The 21018-nt window shown below is 39.7% G+C and overlaps 1 protein-coding gene across 5 annotated transcripts in view; it reads right to left on the bottom strand.

Annotated features, from left to right (window-relative positions):
* The window catches only part of PARD3B (par-3 family cell polarity regulator beta), a 393607-nt gene that overhangs the window by 188008 nt on the left and 184581 nt on the right, over positions 1 to 21018 (bottom strand). For all 5 annotated transcript variants that reach the window (XM_058421311.1, XM_040069267.1, XM_040069269.1 and 2 more), the window contains 3 exons: positions 20275 to 20403; positions 6385 to 6570; positions 251 to 421 (listed from right to left, as the gene is read on the bottom strand). In XM_058421311.1, coding sequence (XP_058277294.1) covers positions 251 to 421; positions 6385 to 6570; positions 20275 to 20403 — 486 coding nt within the window. The remainder of the gene's footprint in view (positions 1 to 250; positions 422 to 6384; positions 6571 to 20274; positions 20404 to 21018) is intronic.

Here is a 21018-nt window from a genome sequence, read left to right as displayed (position 1 = left end):
AATTAACTTTTTTGGAATCATATTTTCTTTTGTTCTAATACTTGTTGGATCAAGTAAGAAGCAACTTTTAGCCTAGTCTCAACAAGACCAGGAGGTATCAACCAGAAACATTTTGTGAGTCCCCTCTCCAGGAGAGAATTCATTCTGCCAGGAGAAGATCCTGTGACCAAAACTTCAGCCATCATCTCCTCCGCGCCAAAGCACTGGGACCGGAAAGACATCGGTCTAACAAATGCATTTCCTGCCTCACCTCTGCGTGTACCTCCAGCCTGCGGAGCACCACCAGCTGGATCCTGCCACGAATGTTGCCCTCCATGGACATGGAGCGCCTGAGGGTTTCCATGGCCTCGTGGTTGGACTTGCCCAGGAGCGACTCCCCGTTCACTGCAACCAGCTGATCATTTATGCGCAAACGACCGTCCTGCAAGCAAAAAACAAAGACAATAAAAAACCACCAAGAATTAGTAAGCAGAGGTGCTCCACATAGGAAAGCACGATGCAGACAATCAGACATTGCTCCTACAACTCAATAAATAAAAGACTAGACAGTGCCAGAAATAACTTTGTGTCCAGTAATTGGCAATTTTCTCCCCCTATTTACTACTTTCTTAGAAAGAGTTCACAGTGTAAATACAAACATAGGCATTTATGCACAGACTGCTGCTTTTTCTTGCATTTGCCGTTTATTTGTATCAGTTTAAAAAATTAATAATTTAAAAAACCCCAAACCAAACACGCAAAACCAAAATAATACAAACCACAAAAAAGCCCACCCACCCACCCCATTCCTGAAAAAGAAAAAGGAAATGGAGCTTGTTTTTTTTTAGTTTAAAGGGCCCACACTATAACTATTCATATCCACACTGCAAACACAAAGGAGTAGTACAACCTATTTTTCATGCATTATTATCTGCTATCAAGATCTGGTAAGAAACAGCCCCAAAACTTTTGTCTTACAGTCTTATTGGTGTGTATCTTGTCACAATTCTCATGCCATCACGTGGGCCAGTGTCTTCAGTACAGAATGGTCACTAAAACTTAAGCATCCTTGCCAATTAATGTGGTCCCTATTTTACAACATCCAAAACTGCTGCCAATAACAAAATTAAGGTTGAACCATATCAAGTAACCTATGCTTTGAAAAAGTAATTCAGCTTCATTTGCCAAGCTTAACTGACATTTGTGGGTGTAATAAAATTGTGGACACTGCTATTTTGTGATTTAGGAGTCCTATTCCTGTTGTCATTATGATCTGTGATTTATTTCTTTTCATAAAAGAATGTGCCATGGACTTTTTTCTCTTTAACAAGAAAATAAGGTCTGTTTAATTGAGACACAGGAATTTCTTCTAAAGCTTGTGAAGTTCACAATTATCATGCTGGCATCGGACCTCAAACAAGGAGGAGAAGGAGTAAGAAACCAAAGACATCTGGTTGAAGGCAGTGAAGAAACAATAATAGGGAAGATCTTGCACAGAGATACAGTGCTTGGTTAAGATGAGTCTGGTTCATTCACAGACTCAGCACAAACTCCTCGTAAGGCACTCATCCAAACTGTTTACATATTTCATGCATCTGAGCAATACAAAATATATATACTATCTGATTTCTATTTTTTTCTGTAACTAAGATGTTCAATTCACTATTCTGCTATTGCTGCCAAGTCTAAGTCATTTTTGAGTGCCTTACAGTAGCTGTGACACACCCAGCTATATTAAGTGTTATTTTTGTTGGAACTGCGTATCACCATTACTACGGCAGGGTACAGATAACCACAAAGCTGAAGAAAAAACAGAATATAACAAAATCCAAAATAGACTGGGATGAAAAAAGAAGATGGAAAGAAATAATTAGGAGATGAGTCACTCAGAGAAGGAAAATGAAGAGAAATAAAACTTTTCTTGGAAGGGTGTAGAACGGAGGATAGAGAACAGAGCTCTCTTTGGAAGAGATACTGAAACCTCTCCCATCTCTCTGCTGAATATTTTATGCCAACTTAGATGTACATACAAAGTCAGTAAGTTAACCCCACCCTTTCTCTATATACAAATGAGGCCATCACAAGAGCTGAAGTTTAGGGAGAAAAGAGTTAACACTGCTGAACAGAAAATTTTATTATTTGCACATGTTGTAATTCCTCTGTGTTCAATCAAAATTTGCAGAAATGAATGGAGCTATTCAGAGGAACAGGAGTTTAAGGAAAAATATTTTATTTTTTGTAAGTTTCTGTTAGACTTTGAAAATTTTACAGGTCCTCATGTCCTCCCCCTATGGTCGTACAGTTTCATGGATTACTGTTTCTCCTTTCTGGAAAAAAACACCATGCATAAATATCTGTTAAAGTTTCTTTCTAAAGTATATACAAATACAATGCCAAATGCATCTCATCACGACTACATCTGTTAAGTATGCAACTGCCCTGAACACACGTGAATTTTTAAATGAATCACTGGGACCTAACAAGGCTCTGTATTGGCCCAACTTTTAATTTTCCTTGTAGTACTTTCATATGAGACTTTATATTTATTTATACTATAATTACATTACTTCTTAAAGGGCTTCTTTTGACACATCCTCCCTTCTTCCCACTCTGTTATGTGCAGCATTTAAATGAAAAATTCATCCTGAACAATTGTGACTGAAGAAAAAAGATGTGCATCATTCATAAGTGTTGATCAGCCACGCTCGCTAAGTCACCTGTACAAGACAGGCTGTAAGACAGCTGAATGCTGTTTGCACACAACAGGCAGAAGTTACTTCACAGAAAAACCTTTTGCCTTTTTAGAGACCAGGAAAAAAAAAATCCTGACGTCTAAACAGTTTCCAAACACAGATTTTCACATCCCTTGTGTTATGGCCTGGTTTGGAAGCCTGAACTGCAAGAAAATCTGCTTGGCTCAAAACAAGCTAAATGTTGTTTTAACACGTTTCTTCTTTCATCTCTGAGAGGTAGGTTTCTTTGTGGCTTTTGAGTAGGAAAACAACATTTGGCATTTCAGCAGAACAGTTTTCAAATGCCATCTCTGGAACTGCGAGTGAGCTATTCTAATAGAGGCTGATGTTATTTTTCCCTCGCTTACTCAAAAATACTGGGTTTTTTATGCCGCCTCACAGCAAGGGGCAGAATCTACTGCCACATGGCTGCCATATTCTTCACAGTCACTCACAAGAATCCCATTTTTTACAGTAGAGCAGGAAGGTATAATGCCATGATCTTCAAGGACTTACGTTTTTAATCAAGGCACAATGAGCAATTTCCCTTGTCACACCAGTGACATTTCTGTCAGAAATGCCCTAATGGCCGTTACTGGAATTATGCAATCTCCCCATCCACTGCACACAACAAGCGGTGTTTACTGCAGCAGCACACAGAAGCACCAAGGACATCTGAGCTACATCATGTTTGATTTGAACAAATGCACCCAGAAAACATTACATTATTTCTTGCAATGGCCCTGTTTCATTTCAGCTGCAGTGGATTGCAAGTACCTGACCCTCAGCAATGCACTGTAAGGGAAAAGGCAAGATGACTTGAGCTGAACAAAGCGGAAATTCCCAAAGTTAGGGGGAATGACGGTGCATTTAAACTCAGTCAAATGTTGGTGTTCTTCACGTGAAAGGCTCTGCCTAAGTACAAATATCAAGTATTCCAGTACTTTATCTTAGGGATGTCAAAAAATAGATATTTCAAAATTACAAAAGAAGGTTAAGAAGGGACATAATGGTTCAATCAGCAAAAGCAACTGCTTTTATTCCTGTGGGATACTGTGTTAAAATGCCTTAAAAGTTCCAGTGTATTCTTATTTTGTTTGATTTTGTAGGAAGAGGATTAAAGAGGACTGGATCTTACTGTAGCATGTATGATGCTTCATGCATTGACATTTTCTACAACCTTTAGCTAGGACAAAAGGAAAAATCATAAAAGATAGAATTAAATACTGAAGTTTTTCCATTATGGTTTTTAAAATATCCCTTACTGCACTTTGCAATGCCACTGGAGCTAGATTAATGTGTTAATATATGAAAATACTTAAAAACATTAGACCTCTCTTAAGACCTTGGTCTTAAGATGGTCTGCATCTCACAGTCTACTATTCATTCTAGAAAACACATGGTAAAAGAAATTTAATGTCTCAAAACCTTTACACAGCATTAGAAGGATTGAGCATTTACTTTATCAGTGAAACAAATGTGTTGAAATTCTATGTATTACATTTCTTCTTCTGAGGACAAGCAGTGACTGTACAGACAAGGGGATAAAGTTCCCACTTATATTAGCATGATACACCAATACCAAAAAAATTTTAAATTCTAAATGCAGAAGTGAGAAATAGTGAAAGAATTCTCATGTCAGTGAGCATTAAGATTTCCTCCTGTGACAGTTTCCCAAGAAAACACTGCATATTGAAAAGCAAATACGCATGTCTTAATCCATAATAATCCATTTCAGAGAATACCAATGAATAGCATGGGAAAACACTCTGGACAACTACCAGCTGGAAAGAAAGGCTATTTATTTCAAAACTTGCTCCAAGAAGAGATTTAAAATAAGGACAATAGGACATCTTTAAATATTTATGTACAAATATGTGCACACTTTTTAACTTGATACAAGAAACGTTGTTAATTGCTAATACCCACCAATTAGGTTGTGTTCTATGTAAAGGTCATTCGACAGAAGAAAGACAGCTGTTCTCTATGCCTTACACAACAGTAGACTGTGAGACTCTTAAAGCATTGCCAAAATGACTGCATTCTTTGAGCACTGGCACACAGGACAGAGTCTCTGAACAGTTCTGGTTGAAGCCAGAGCCTCAGCTTCTGTCTCATTTGCTCTGGAGCCGACATTCAGGTCCACTGCCACAACACAGGTCTGATTGCTGGAAGGGTTATAATGAGGTAGAACGGAGAACGGGTCGCAGGACTACAGGCCATCACAAGACAAAATAATCTCCCAGCCATGGTGGCTAACTGCGCCTGTTCACTCAGGGGCGAGCAGGGAAGTGCTGCTGTAGTAGTCTGCTGACATCTCAGACCAAAATTAACTGCTCTGGAGTGAGTTGCTGTGGGGGAATAGAGATTAGCAAACACACAGAGCCAGAAAAGGTTGTCTTATGGGTCTGTGATGTGACAAGGCAGGCAGCCAGCCCATTAATATGGAATATGGCTCCATAGCTTGGCTATTCGAAACAAGGAGTCAATCCATGGCAATGCACTGTCGCTGCAACTGGTGTGGACACAGAGCTGGGAAAACAAAGAGGGCAGCCTCCTTTCCACAGTAAAATGAGTTGTCCTCAGCAGCAGATATGCACATGAATTGAGTTTATCCAGCCCTAATTTGGCGAAATGTGTGTTAATTCAGTTCTGGTGTAATGCAATCAGATGAAGATCCAAGCTTTGAAATAACCGTGAGACTAGGACAGGTAAATAATAGAAGCACGGAACTATCTAACAATCTCATGAAACCTAAAATCTTGATTATTGCTATTTACTAGCTGCTGTAAATAGATGATCATTGACATTTTAATGCTGTGAATTGTCTTACTCAGCAGGCTCATGGCAGTAGAGCAATTTACATAACACTGAATTAAAAGTATTTTTACAGAAGAGAGAACTGCAAGGAATTGCCAAGATAAAAGACAAAAATTACATTATGGCTTTACAGGTGTGAAACATACTAGCTCTGAAAGATTAAGTAATTTGTTTCCAATTCAGAGAAGTTACCTCTTCCAAGTTTTATTTGGGAAAAAAATGCAGTCAACAGATTTCCTAAAGATTAGACAATAACTCAAATACTTTTTAATAATAAAATATATAACAGTCTTTGTACAGTGCTTAGAAGGAAAAAAACAAGTCATAACACTGTCATTTACCAATTTAATATTACCTATTCAATCCACCTCAGGAATGGCTGATAACTTCTACACAACTGATATCAAGCTCAGCCAAGACACATTTTTAATAGTGATAAAAATATTACGAATAAAAAAGAAGAAAATTATGAGCGTTTTTTTATTTACGGGCACAGTGTAGGCATCGGCTTCTCTCTCACTGATCCAAATTTTCTCCTCCTGTAGGCTGTGGGGAGGCTGGAAGGCAGCCTTGACTCCTATCTACCCATCCTTATCCTTCTTCCCTTTCCCCATTTCCTGCAGCGTCCAAACGTTCCCTAATGTTTGCACCAATTCACTTCCGCTTTGGCAAACTCTGCTGCTTCACACACAACCCCAGAAACCACGGGACAAAATGTTGGATTTGTAGCTCACCCAAAGGAATGAGTGACAAAGGTACTCATACCTAGAATGCCTCTCAAGCGAGATTCAGCACTCAACACAGAAATGGCAGAACTCTAACATGTTCACCTCGTGATGTGCCGCTTCCATACCTTAAAAGCAGCACCTCCGTGAATAACTGATTTGATGAAAATCCCAAGATCGGCGCCTGTCTCCCGAGATTTGTTGCCTTTCAAGCTCACACCAAGTCCAGCAGAGCCAGAATCATTCAGAGGAATCTCAAAGGTCAGCTGCTCTGTGGTTTCTGGAGAAAAGATACTGCAGTTTTGCTCTCCTTTCTGTTGGAGAAAACAAGGATTAAAATAGGGGTGAAAAGTCGGCGTGAGTGGTACCCACAGATTTGTACAATAATAGTCAGTCCTCTTTTCCAGAAAGTAGCTTGAAGAAACAGTCTTATAATCAACAGTGCATTTAACTGACATTTTGTCACAAGATCTGGCTTAAAATGTTTTGTTTAATGATACCTGGGAATATGCTTAAATAGAAGGTAAAATAGCTTAGTTCCACATGATATAAAACTGATGTTGCAGCAGAATGTAGAAAAGACGTTTATACACAGCTGCATTAAAAATGTAAGCCATAAAACTCTCAACATCTTTACATGCAGCTCACAAACTATAATGACAGTTGTACTGTTAAATCCCATTCCCCTCTGAAAATTGAGTTTCATCCTTAAAAAATTATCCTTCCCTTAAACCTGTCTGCAGAGGAAAGCTGGTGTAACAAAAGCAAAGGTGAAAATTGAAAGCACAGTAACTTATTCTGCACTAACTCCCTTAGTACATACTTTTATTCCATAGAGGTTTGATTGTTCCTTTTTCTTTCTGGTATAGGTTAATCCCAAGACTTTCTCTAGATTAGAGAGCAGTTTACAAGACTGTCAAGTCAAGCATACACAGCTATGGGAGATCAGAAAGAACTTTCTTTTACTGTACACTGTAAATGCAGTTTTGTAGGGCTGTCTCTTGCTGAGAAGAGGGGCAGGAAACGTGGTTGTCTTTTTAAAAGCAGGATAGAATCATAAAATTAAACAAAATCAAATTTTTGCCTGAAATGTTTATCTTGGCACACCTCAAAAATAAAACAAGGACAAGAGGACCTACTATGGAATGAATTGTTCATGGAAGGTGTTAGTGTGAAAGACCTTATGCAACACATTCAATTTTATCCCGTGTAACACTAAGACAATTAGTATTTTTAGCATTGTTTAGTGACAATTAGGGCTTTTGTTTCTTGTCATTTGGACATTTTCTATTCTTTGAAACAGTAGTATTAAAAATTAATAGGAAAAAAAACTATGAAAAGGAAGCACATAGACAATTACAAGTTGAAAGATAACTGCTGCTTCCAAGGGTGTCAAATCCTTACGTTAAGTTATTCAGTAGAGGCCACCTGCAAGGAGTGCAGTAGTGGAGCCAATCCCCCTTCCCCAGTGAGGGATCACTTCCAGGACCAAAGCTGCAGCACGTACAGTATCAGTGCAATTGTCAGCAAAGGTGCCAGCAGTGCAGATGTCTCCTCAGCAGCCGCAGTACACCTGTGCATTCAGGTATCGTGCTGCCTGATCAACAAAGTGTGACCCCAGAACTAAGGTCAGAAACTAATATCCTGAAGAAACAGTAGCACCTAAGTGTAATTGCACTTATTTCAGAAGCCCTGAAATAAGTGATGAGGAGCAACACCTGGGGAGAGAGGAATCACATCAGTCAGAAAACTGAGTCCCAGTCCAAACATGCACCATGTTTAAATTTTTCCTGGAATGTAATTACATGATATTAAAGTCAATACAATTTGCCTAACTGACAAATATAAAAAAATGACATAGCACCAACACTGACAGTTGTCTTGATACCAGCATTCATCTCCAGTACCTAAGTTACACATTTGTACTGGTTTTGCTTACCAGAAGTACAGAATTCTCAGTTACACATCTGCCACTTTTACTTCTTAGCTTTGGATATGGCCATCCTGAACATATACCCCAAAATCTATAAATTTGCAACAACTACGAACAATACAGAATGGTAACTTGTAAGCACTCCTCCTCTGACTTCAGAAGAACCAGTGTAAGGAAAAAAATCACTACTGGCCTTCTAGCATAACCATTTTGCATTTAACTTTCTCAAGGTTTTAGAGGAAAGACTTTCTGCCAAATCTTTTCTCTTTTTCTACTTGTCAGTTTATTCTGAACTCCTAGATCAGAACTCTACTCAACTGGTAGAGTTCTGATCTAAGAACTCTGTCATTCTCTACCTCCTGTCAAGATTTGGACAGAAGAAATTCTTCTCAGGGTCCCAGCATGTGATGACTCCTGCCTTTAGCACAGGACTTGGTATTTCCTGGGTTTCTGCTCTCCTTCCACTTTAAACTGTGACATCTGCACTAGAATTGCCTGTTCTCTGTGTCAATACTGGGGTTTTGTCTTTGCCCATACCACAAGAAAGGCAGCAAGGGGGCTGCTACCCCAGGACACAAAGCTCCCAGTGCTCATGCCTGTCTTAACCAGGAGTCACAAACTGCTTTATAGTGCTACCTCGCAACAAACACAGATTTCATATAAAGCTGGATTTGGTTACCCAAAAGAGATGCTCAGTGTTCTCTATTTCCCAGCTTCCTTTAACATAATTATGCTGTGTAGTAGCCCTTGTTAAGTAACCTACCAAATCACTCTGTGCAGCAGGACTCCAGACAAGTACAGCAAACTTTTGTCAGTATTTCATTTCCTATGTTTTCCTTAGTACTTAAACTGGAATCTGTAACATTTGTCTACTGTTTTCCTTGCTACCATTTTCTATGAAACAGATCACTTAACTATATCAAAACCTAAGTAAATTGAATGTAAGCTGCTTTTACTTATTACTGGGGAACTCTCTAATATTTTTTTAAGTTCTTCACAAGTTCAACATAGACCAATCATCCCAAACATCTCTCCTTTTCATTATTTATATTCAGCTTTATCCAAAGATGCAGCAAAAGCTGATTTAAGAATAGTATGGAACTTTGTCTAATAGCACTATCAAAAATCTGTTACCCATGATGGAGGCTGAATGACCATTCAAAGACTTCACAGGGATGGGTAAGAGGAAAGGAGATGCATATCTACAAGTCAGTGATTAATTTGCTGTAAGGCAAGTAAACTGTCTTTACACCCTTAACATTTTCCTTGGCTACCCACTGTACAGCATCTGACAGCAAATGCCTGGCAGTAAGTCTACAACATCAAGACTATTTGGTTCACATACAAGACTGAAAATCTTATTTGTGAGAGGATGTGAGAAGCAGCAGAATGGAGGAAAACCAGAGGACAAAAAAGCATTGAATAAAACCTAGAAGCTTGTTCTGATCCTATACTTGCTGAATGTTTTAAAATTATTATCCTGGTCATAATGCTCTTCCCAGGCAATACCTTTTAACTGATGACAAAAAGAGCTCCAGCTATCCTTAAGTTAACAGCTCATCAATTAACTGCTTCATTTGGGCAACTAATTTAATGAAGGATGGACCCTGTTCCTAGAATATGCAGGTATGAATACTAAATGCTGATAGTGACTCACAGAGTTGGATTCCTACTGCTTCTGTTTCCCTGACTTTGCTAAAACATTATCCCAAGACATCAATATTTTACAATATAGCAACCACCATCAGCTGAATTATGGTCTGGTAAAGGAAACCCTCTCCCATGCACTAAACTTTGAATTCTATTAGAAACACTTCTTACCTCGAGATCATTCTAGCATCTGAACTCAGTCGAACACAGAATGAATGAAATGAGCTGCAACACAAATATGTTTCTAGCCTGGAAAAAACTTACAGCTTTATGTTATAAATTACCCAGTCAACAACCACATCGTGTATTTTCCATAATAAATGTATCATACCCCAGCAGTTCAGGAATTAGATGATAGTATATCACTGAAGCTATTCCCTACTGCAGATATAGGAAAGAAACTCAATTGTAGGAGGATAAACAAGAAATCTTCACATAAATTGAAGTCCAGATAGTTACGTGGTGATCCCTCAGGATGGTTAGAGCTTTGAGACAGCCTGGTCTGCACTTTTCACACAGTCCCAGAGTGGGGAAGGTTGGAAGGCTGAACAGTGGGTCATCAGGCCCAATCCCGCTGCTCAGGCAGGGTCATCGTGGAGCACATAGCTCAGTATTGTGTCCAGGTGGTTCTTGAATATCTCCTTCACAACCTTGAGCTCCCTCAGCCTTTCCTCATGACAGAGATGCTCCAGTTCCTTAATCATCTTTGCTGCCATCCTCTGGACTCGCTCCAGCAGCCCTGTGTCTGTCTTGTGCTGAGGAGCCCAGACCTGGACACAGCACCCAGATGAGCCTCACCAGGGCTGAGCAGCGGGGCAGGATCCCCTCCCTCCACCTGCTGGCAATACTCTTCCTAATGCACCCCAGGATCCCATTGGCCTTCTCGGCCACAGGGGCTCACTGATGGCTCAGGAACAGCTTTTTGTCCACCAGGAGCCCCGGGTCCTTCTCCACAGGGCTGCTCCAGCAGGCTGTGCTGGTGCATGTTCCTCCCTGGATGTGCGTCCCTGGATTTGCCTTCGCTGAATTTCAGAAGGCTCCTCCCTGCCCATCTCTCCAACCTGTCAGGGTCCTTCTGAAGGGCTGCACAGCTCTCAGGGGGATCAGCCACTCCCCCCAGTAAACCTGCTACGGAGGCAGCTGTCCCTTCATCCAAGCCACTGATGAATAACGGGCCCAGTGCTGAACCTCGGGGGACATCAAGGCCTCCAACGAGCCCCTGAGCCAGCGCTCTGCCAGCTCTCAACACACCTCACTGCCCACTCATCTGGCACACTCCTCCTGACTGCCTGTGAGGATGTGCTGAGGGGCAGTGTTGAAAGCCTTGCTGAAGTCAAAGTAGACAGTGTCCTTCATCCATCCAGGTACTGGTGTCATTGTGAAAGGCAGTCAGGTTAGTCATGCGTGATCTACCATTAGTGAATCCATGCTGGCTACTCCTGATTACCTTCTCATCATCCACGTGAACAAAGTTCCCAGTGTCCTCCTTCTTGCCCCTTCTGAAGACTGGGGTGATATTTGTTTTCTTCCAGTCCTTAGGCACCACTCCTGACCTCCATGGCCTTCCAAAGATGGTTGTGAAACTCGTGGATGCATCCCATCAGGGCCTATGGACGTCAGGTTCGCCTAGGTATTCTCTAACCCAATCCCTCTTGACCATGGGAAATTCTTTCCAACATTCCTTTACCCTTGTCTCTCAGGTCAGAGAATCCTGAGGGCTGGCCTTGCCAATGAAAACCAATGCAAAAAGGGCATTTGGTAACTCTGCCTTCTCTGCATCCTCTGTTACCAGGCTCCCTGTAACGTTTACTAATGATCCCACATTATCCTTGGTTTTCCTTTTGTTATGGATGTATTTGAAGAAGCCCTTCTTGTTGTCCTTGACATCCTTGGCCAGATTTAGTTCCAGATGGGCTGTGGCCTTCCTTATCTTGTTTTTACTCTAACAACCCCTCTATATTCATTCCAAGTGACCTGACCCTGTTTCCATCTCCTGTGTATTTCCTGCTTATGCTTGAGTAATGACAGGAGTTCTCTGTTCATCCACGTAGGTCTCCTGCTCCCTTTGTCCAATTTCTTGCTCATTTCTTTCCTTTGAGAGGGGTACATTGAGACAGGAACACTCTTAAGTGTTAGTAAAACTTACTCAACAGAGACACAGATTGAAGTTAAGAACAAAACACCCCACAAGCAAAAAAATCCAACACAAAACTGAAAAAACAACCCAACACTTCAAGAATCAGTCTCCACTGTTCATTTTGTCCTTGCTGAGCAGGTCCTTCCTTCAGCTTTGCTAAATCTTAGCCTGTCAGCTTTCAATGGCTTCTACAGTTGCAACAAGCTCTGAACAGTTCCCTCCTGGTAAGCACACTTCTGCAGCCCAGCGATGTTTGTTCTCTAATATTTATAGGAGTTTGCCAGCCACAGCTTCTGCTCAAAGCTCCCTCCTGGTTGTACCACCCAGAATTCTAGGCAGCTCCTGACCTCTCTCAGTTGCTTGGGAAAGACAAAGATCTCCTCTCTCTTGCCTGGACCAGAAGGCAACAGACAGAAGTTGTCCAAGAGGAAATCTTTTTGCTTGCTGTCCAGATCTGGTGGTTAAACAGAACAGAGCAAACAACTAAACAGGTACTATCCCTCTGAAGGGAAATCAGGACAGGAATGTTTTAATCTACTGATATACTTCCATAAAATCAATTCTGACATTTACCGAATCACCAGAAAGCAGACAGAAAAGTTCAGCAGAGTTTATATGAAGGTGAGAGAACAGAGAGTTTGCTAGATATGAAAGCAGAAAGCCCTAATAACACAGTACTAAATAATATTCAGCTGTGCAGATTGAAAACCTGTATCTAAGGCTCTCAGGATACATTTAATTAATCTTCTGACAATGGTTTTAATTTTTAGAAGCACATCTATACCTCAGATATCTGATTTCTTAATTAAAAGACTATAATAAAAGATTATTAAAAACAACCTAAAATTTTACTGGTCTCACCAATAAATTCTCAGTATTTTAAAGACCACAGAGAATATACTTTTAGCCTTCTCCTACTCCCACAATACACAACTGCTCAGTCACCAGAGCAGTACAATCAGAACTATAACCTTTGAAAAATTACTGCGCATTTTATTCTTCCAGTTTCTACTTAGTCCATGGTTATATCTACACGGTATTGTGTCAATCCTCTGTCTACCATGGGACACCACATTCAATTAGTCCTTTTATTTAATCTTACAATGCCTGTTCTCACTGACCACAGCACTTTTAATCTGTGGATTTATGATAATCTAATGCTAATCTCTCACTGGAAAGGTTGCCTTATACATCCTTATTGTGTTTTTTGCCAAAAGAGAAGCTCACAAAAAAAATTAGCTCTCACTTAGGCAGGAAGGAAATAGCATTTGTTTAACACAACAAGAGACCTTTCAGTACCTGTCTGGTGCCCTTGACCAACACACTATTATGGCCTCTCAATATGCTGACTGCCCCTTGCCTGGCTGCTCATTTCTGATAAGAGATGTCAACTCCCTGGGGTGCCATTCAGAGCCGACAGCAAAAGGCAAAAGACCCAGAAGGGTTATTTTCAAAGGTTTATGAAGGAAATAAGACATTTGCATGCTTTTGCAATTACTTTCTGATAAAAAATATTTAAATTGTGGCACCACGTAACTACTATTGTCAGAAAAGCTTGAAAAGGAGATATCCCCTATTTGCATCATGCTCCATGTTCTTTCAAGCACTTAACCACAATTAAGAAATACTTTGCTTGCTGACAGCTCAATCGTTCAGTCACTATAAAATCTGCACTGTATTTTGCAACAGACATATTGTAACACTCTTCAAAGTAATACTCAAAGGTAATACACTGCTGTAATCTTGTCACAATCTAGTAAATAACTGAAATCATTGCTGCATGTATTCATTTTTAGCATATCTGAGAGACAGTTTATATTGGCTTCTTTAAAATTATCTGTACTCCATACTGCAATAAAAACTAAATGGCCACTAATGGCATACCTGACTAAGACAAGAAAGGCACCAGCAAATCCACGGAGATAGATGATAGCGTGCTTGGGTAATTTTAACATTAACACGATACACCAAAAATTTTTGTCATGTTTGATAGAATGTGTCTGGTTTGAATCATGTAGGCTGTCTGGAATTATAGGTTCAAAACCTGACAAAACTAGACTCAACTCTTCATCCAAGGCAGATACAGTGCAGCTCAGAAATGGAGATTTCCCAGTTTGCTTGAGTCACCTATTCGAGAACCCACCAAGGAAATGGTTTGCCCTGGCAAAAGTTTTTATTTGTAATTTGGTGTGCAATGCTCCTCAACATTAAAAAATGCAGTCTCGCTTAACCTTTTAAGCTACATAACTGTAGGAAACAGAGGGAGAAAAATTAACTAGGTCAGTCTTCAGTCAAGGTCAGCCTCACTGTGAAAATGCCCTTCTTCAGCTCACGTACGGGGTAAGCCATGTGCTTACTCACCCTACTGAGCTGGAGCCTTATGCAGCTAATACACCTTGGCACTGAGAGCCTAAAATCTTATCACACATGAAGATAGAAGGCTGCATGGCATTTGCAGCGTGAATTTAGGGTTGCTGCTACTGTATAATTTCAGAATTCATTCCAGGCACGGGTCACAACACGGTGATATAAAAATCCAACTCTTTACTCATTTTAGTGCTTACTGTTTTAAAGGTATAGTTAAAAAAGCAATAAGCAGGGTATAATTCTTTTATGTCTACTTCAAACACCACATGCATATGTTTTATATTAAGGCAGCCTAGGAAAACTTTTGTCTAAGTTTTTATGTATTCTAAGACAGAAAGGTTTTAGAAATGTTCATATGGTATATGGAATAGAACTGGTGACCCTTGTAAATGGCAAGGCACTACATTTGTTAGCAGGATTTAAAAATTGCCCAAATACTCTGGTTTTATTAAATGCAAATACTGTAGACCTGGATAAATGCATCTATATATATGAAGACTCAATTTCTGTTAAGACCAGATTTTACATGCCTCTATTCTGATGTATATGTACTTACGATTTCATACATTAAAGTGGGCTTCCAAATAATTTCAGGCAACCTCAGAGCTAAGACTTATATTATAAAGGAAGCAGTTATCATTTTCCAGTGTTCTGAGGTAGGGTTCCTAAACCTAGGAATTTTGGGCAGCAATCCCATAACATATCTTATAAATATATTATCTCATTGTACAAGTAACATTATGTTTTCTCTCCTTATCCTCTCTAACTTATTCTTTACCAGCAGGCAGAGCACCATCAGAAGTTTCTGCAGGCAGTGAGGGTTTTGATCAGGTCTTTCAGCCCATCCTTTTAAGGTTCCTCATATATGCTGGAATACAGGAACAGTGGGCTCTGAAAGGCCCGCTGCTGGATCATAACACTCTGATGGGCCTGACAAAGAAAAAACCAGCAGACCAGATGCAGTAAAGTCTCCGTGGCTTCAAAAAGACTGACAACTGCTATCACATGGAAAAAATCAATCTGCTTTGCTGGTACCTTTAAGGGCACTTCACCACACATGAGAGCTCAAAAAACCACCACTTTTTAAAGGTACACGGATTACCAAGCAATTTATTCCCCTTTGGTAAATTAGGGAGTCACACACAAACCCTGGATAGAGAGATTGTCGCATTCCTTCTTAACACTGACCTCTCACTGAGTTTTGTAAAGAGCACAACCAATCAACAAACCTCAAAGAACATTTTCCAATACTCTAAGACATAATGAAATTGCAGTCATCTTCTGAAATACATAATGAAGCTGAAAATCTTTGAGGGGCTGAACTACACAATGTTTTGTCTTTAGAATTATACATTTGTGTAGACACAACCTACACTCGCTTCTCAACCATTCCAGATGAAGAGAATAGCTCCAAAAATTAACTTTTCTTTAAAACCCCCAGGATATTTAAAAATCTACATAGTTTATAAATGATGAAAGGTGCCATGTGCATTCACAATATCCCAGTCTTCATTACACAGAACACCTTCTAGTGTATGCTACTAAAATTCAATATATACTTCTTTTTTTCCCCTCCAATTCATCTCCCTTAGAACAGAGGTAACACAATAGAGAAATAGTACTTGCTGAAATCACTTTCTGACTGAAATAATTTGTCCATTTCTGGATAATTGAGCACTAGAATCATGGTTCTGAACTACAAAAACAGGTGCAAAAGTGGTTAAGTCTAGGCTGTAATTTCACCTATTATTTCCTGCACATAAAAAGGCAAGCAACAATTAAAAGGAAGTAATAGAAATTAAGCTTTGAATATTAAAACAAATAGGCCAACTGGTTTTCCTTCAGGCATATACGTTCAAGGCAGTGGAAGAAATTAACTGGGGGAAGACTAAAACATAAAAGTTAATCATATGGTAAGTAGAAAAAAATGCTTAATTGAACTTGCCACTCATCCTGCTTCCTTCCATCCTGTATAATACACGTGTAAAAAAAGACTTAAAGACCAATACCACGTTTAGTACATTGTTGCTCATTTAGCTATTGTTATAAAAATGATGTTTTGTTCCCTTTCACCCCCCATTCTTCAGGAATCAGTTAATATGCCAAGAAACCACAGAAACAGCAATTACAGTTGCAACTGGTAAGTCAAAGAGATCTTAAAAAAATAAAGAGTACACAAAATTTACAATGTATGCACTCTAACTTACAGAAAAACGCACACAAATATTTTTGGTGTTATACTATTCTGGCAGCTGCAGAGCAGTCACATTCCTCTGCTCGTATACAGAATAAAGAATTGCAAAGGATCATAGCACAGAATGATCTGGGCTGCACCAGAGCTGTTCTCATTCAAGCAGTTTTCCCTGCTTTACCAATGTGGGTAAAGAAAAAGAGAAGGGGAAGTAAATAATTTTTGCATCATTATTGAAAGGAATGGCACTTTCAGATCACACATTTTCCCTAGAGAAAAAAACATGGTGCAACAGACACACGTGATCAAAACTCTGTATTTCCAGAATACAACAGAATGATAGTCACAGTTTCATGTGCATTCCATTCATTTTGAGAGGAGCTGGAAAATCTAAACCTACTCAGTTAAACCGGTTTCTTTTTATAATATTCACCATCCTCTAGAAAAGAGAGTTATACAGCTTAAAACCCAAATGCACCTTAAAGAACACACTAATCACTGGCCACTCTGCAGACCGTAATAATTAAGGGAATCAAGATGTTCCCCCAGAGTTTTGGAATCAGCTCCTTGCTTAGCTGCTACATTGTCAACAGCTGGCATGAATTACTAGGAACATTTGGCTAACTGGATAATAAGGAGGACAGCCTGAGGTTGGTCCAAATTCTACTTCACTGATCTGTTTATTTATATATATATATATATATATATATAAACTTCTCATTAGAGCCTCCTTTTATTTTCTTTTTCTTTTTTTTTATAAGGAGTAACAACCTTACAAATATTGGGTTTTCAATTCTTTTCCCTTGTTACGCACAAACACTGTAACTGTGTAACTCTCAGATGCGGCATGGGCCAGTGTAACCAAAGGCCCCATTCCCTACAATTTAATAATGCTTTTTTTGCGCCACTGATTCATCCTCATCTGTATCACATCTCCGCTGCCGTGGCAAAGGCTTGCTACTCTGAATATGTTTTTCTACTTGCTGCCAATTCATAAGCACAGATCACAGTAACAAAACACCCAAACTCTGTTCCCATCTATCCTACTGAAGAGAATATTCGTGAGACCAAGCTTTCTCCAAGCTGCAGCTTTATTACGAGGTAAAGTCAAATTATATTATTACAGACCCAGGCAAGCAAATGCCACCCCGTATGACTTTATTACATTATTTGCTTTGTGCCCATGCAGTTATCAAATTCTCTCCAGCAAATCCACATAAAAACCCAGTTCTAGCAGAGTAACATGCTCAAAAGCAGATTTGTGCATGGGTTTTTAGAGGGTCCAGCTTCCAGATGCATCTTCACCACAGGAAGCTGTGGTGAGTGGGTACATTTACTAGGTGGTCCTTCTCCTTTTCCTTTCAACAGGTAACAGAGAATCTAAAGAAAACATCTCAGATTACAGTCCCAGGAGAACTGCTCAAAGCAAGAACAAGTCTAATATAAAGCAATTACTGTATTACTGCCAAACATTAACAAATTCCCCAAGTACTCAGGTAAATTCTGCATGCGTGTTACACCGTCAGGGGCACTCAGCTACAGCTGTCCTTGAAAAACATTGGATTATCCACTGCTTTTCCTTCCAAAAACAAACATTTAAAGTGCTGGCATTTTTCTCCTCTTTGATGAAACAGTACTGTAACTTTTGAGGCAGCAGAGGATTAGTCCAATGTAATATCATGGCTAAAGCTGAAACCAAACAAAAAAAGCTAAACCAATTTTAATTTCTTTTTTTTTTTTTTTAATCTTTGTTGAGACTATTCTCAGACACCTCATGAATTCTAACAAGCATTGTGTTAGCATCAACATCTGGTAGCTTAGTGGGATGGTAACTCACACTTTTGCTGTAAGCTACCAGATGTTGCTGAAGGGCTTTTTAATTTAGATGGGCTGGTTCCATAAATTTATGTAATGTATGCCAGTAATTCTCATTTGTATTATGTTGTACTTGACTGAGATAATGAGGAACTCCGAGCAGTATTAGAATTCCCACATCATCACTGTTGCAGTGAGGGCCATCACTTGTGCATCATTCTTTCACAGAGAAAGCAATCTAAGAGAAGGTCAAGCCAGCAGGATAAATGTGGCTACTTCCGGGATTTCAATCATGCCAGTCCTAAGTAAATCACCTTCTGAAAGGTAGTTAATCCTTGCTGTTGAGACTAGGATTTATTATCACACAATTGTGGCAGGTAAAAATTATAAACAGCTTTTAGATTCTTCCAATCTTTTATACCCACGCTGCTACAGTGATTTCCAGCAGAATTTGCACTATGACAATACATAATAACGTATAATATTGTGGGAACGGGGGAGAGGAGAGAGGAATGCATGCTTTTTAAAGTATGTTTTCTAAGTAATGTGCTTTATAACTTAAAAAATCCAGGAAAAAAGCACTGCTGATGGGTAGTTTTTTCAAAAGATAAGCTCTTATTTAGAAAAGCTGGTGAATGAACAGAAATTCTACATAGATTAGACAATTTAAGACTCAGAAATTTCACTTGGATTCACACAAACACTCCCTCCACAGCTCAGGGCTTACCCACAGAGCAATACAATGAGCAACTTCCGTGCTTTCCGAATCACGGCCAACAAATGCCCAATTACAAGGCTGAAAACTGCCATCACTCTCCTTAAAAATTACATAATAAAAGAGAAAAATGGACACAAAAATAGTTTTGCTGTGACACTTCATAACTGCTGACAACAAAAATTGGGCACCAGCAGCAGAAGTGAAAAGACTGACATGAAAGAACCGGAATGCCCCTCCAGCTCCCTATCCTATCATAGACAACCCTGACCTCAACAAGGTGCAACAGGGAAACGAGAGGAAAACTGTCAGCAATGTCTTGTGAGGAAACATCATGAAGGATTTCTGTAGAAGATCCTGACAAGAGTCTAAAGGAAAGGCAAGAAGGCAGCATCTTAGGAAAAGGATGAAGGCGGTTTGTGTTCTTTGAAGGAGATAAAATGACACAAAAGCAGGAAATGCTGTCCTTCCCTTATCCTGAGGACTTAATGAAAGGTCAAGTATAGCCATCAATCAAGATAAGGAAGAGGCAACCAAAGAAATGACCTTCTCTGAGGGGAAACAAGCGTGTATCAGATAGCACTTGTACTCTGATGCAGCTCTCTATGTGAGAGAAAAGAGAACAGAGTTTCATGCCAGTGTTAATAAAAAAACAGAAGTGAAAATTAAGCACTTGAGATGGAAAAAAGCAAACTAAAGCCTATTAAGGACAGCAGCCACGGCAAAACTTGCTCCCAAAATTTGTGAGGAGTGCAGCAGAATTCTATTCCTCATCACTCCTGCAGCGGGGCACTTGGCTTAGGAGACTTCTCCTGGGGGCAGCCACCCTCACTAGTTTGCTACTGATAAGCTGCAGGCTCATTACATGCACTTTAGATTTCTGGTTTAAAGCTTGCTGCTTTTCTGAAAGAGAATAACCCATTTTTAGTTATGCTTGACCTCACATAAAATTAATTTACAGTATTCCCCTGTGAGTTATGCTTATGCTGTCATTTTTGGGGATGAAAAATCAGACTGTGTGGAATTGCATCTGTAGTAGATAAAAATCTAACACCCCCTCAAAATCAAATATAAATACTTCTTGCAAACAAGCCTTATGTGACTACCTTTTATTGGCATTTCTCAGCTGACATAATTTCTATTCCTTGGGCTAGTTTTTAACCATGGAATTGTTTCAAAATCACTCATTGGGAAAGGATAACAAGTTTACCAGCTCTCGAGGAAGAAAGGCCTCGTCCTGACGAGCCACAACCAGACAGACGGTCTCGCCCTGCTTTGTGCTCCTCAGCATTGCTACGAGCTCTTCCTGGGTCCTGCCGGTGATGTCCCGTCCGTTCACCTGCCAGCCACAAAAGAACAGAGGATGTCACATCTCTGAGGGTGGCTGCCTTTTAGAAGGTTTATTAGGCTCCCCTCATCTAACACAGGTGTCATTCAGTGACGGAGGGCAAAGGAGAATCAGCAACAGCTCCCATACTGTCTCCCCCTCTGGCCCTGCACAAATTACTTAACCTTTCTCCTCCTCATTTTCACCATCTGTTAAAGCAGCTCTGTAGTACTTACCCACCTTGCAGGGGGTTTGTGAGGCTTAATTAGTTTGTAAAGCACTTTGAAGATGAAAGTGCAGAAACAAGACCTTAGTATTAAAACTGTTTACCTTAAGAGCTTTTTGAGTTTAGTAAGTAGAAATAACCCATTAGATAATAAGACTGTAAGTCACAGCCTATCTGAAAATTTTCAACAGACCAATTTGAGCAAAGTTGCCTTAAAATGAGCACTTTACCAGCTTGATATTAACTGGAGATTTTTGGATGTGGCTGAAGAGGCAAGACATATTTTGGTCCTAAAGCGATACATTTATCTGCTTTAAAAACCAAGATCTTATCAGGTTCCCCTGGTTCAAATGCCCCATGGAGCCTTGTGAAAAGAACCATTTCTCCACTTCATGATGTAA

This window comes from Hirundo rustica, chromosome 7 (assembly GCF_015227805.2).
Source record: "Hirundo rustica isolate bHirRus1 chromosome 7, bHirRus1.pri.v3, whole genome shotgun sequence".
Taxonomy (NCBI): domain Eukaryota; kingdom Metazoa; phylum Chordata; class Aves; order Passeriformes; family Hirundinidae; genus Hirundo; species Hirundo rustica.
This window is presented reverse-complemented; position numbering and strand designations above follow the sequence as displayed.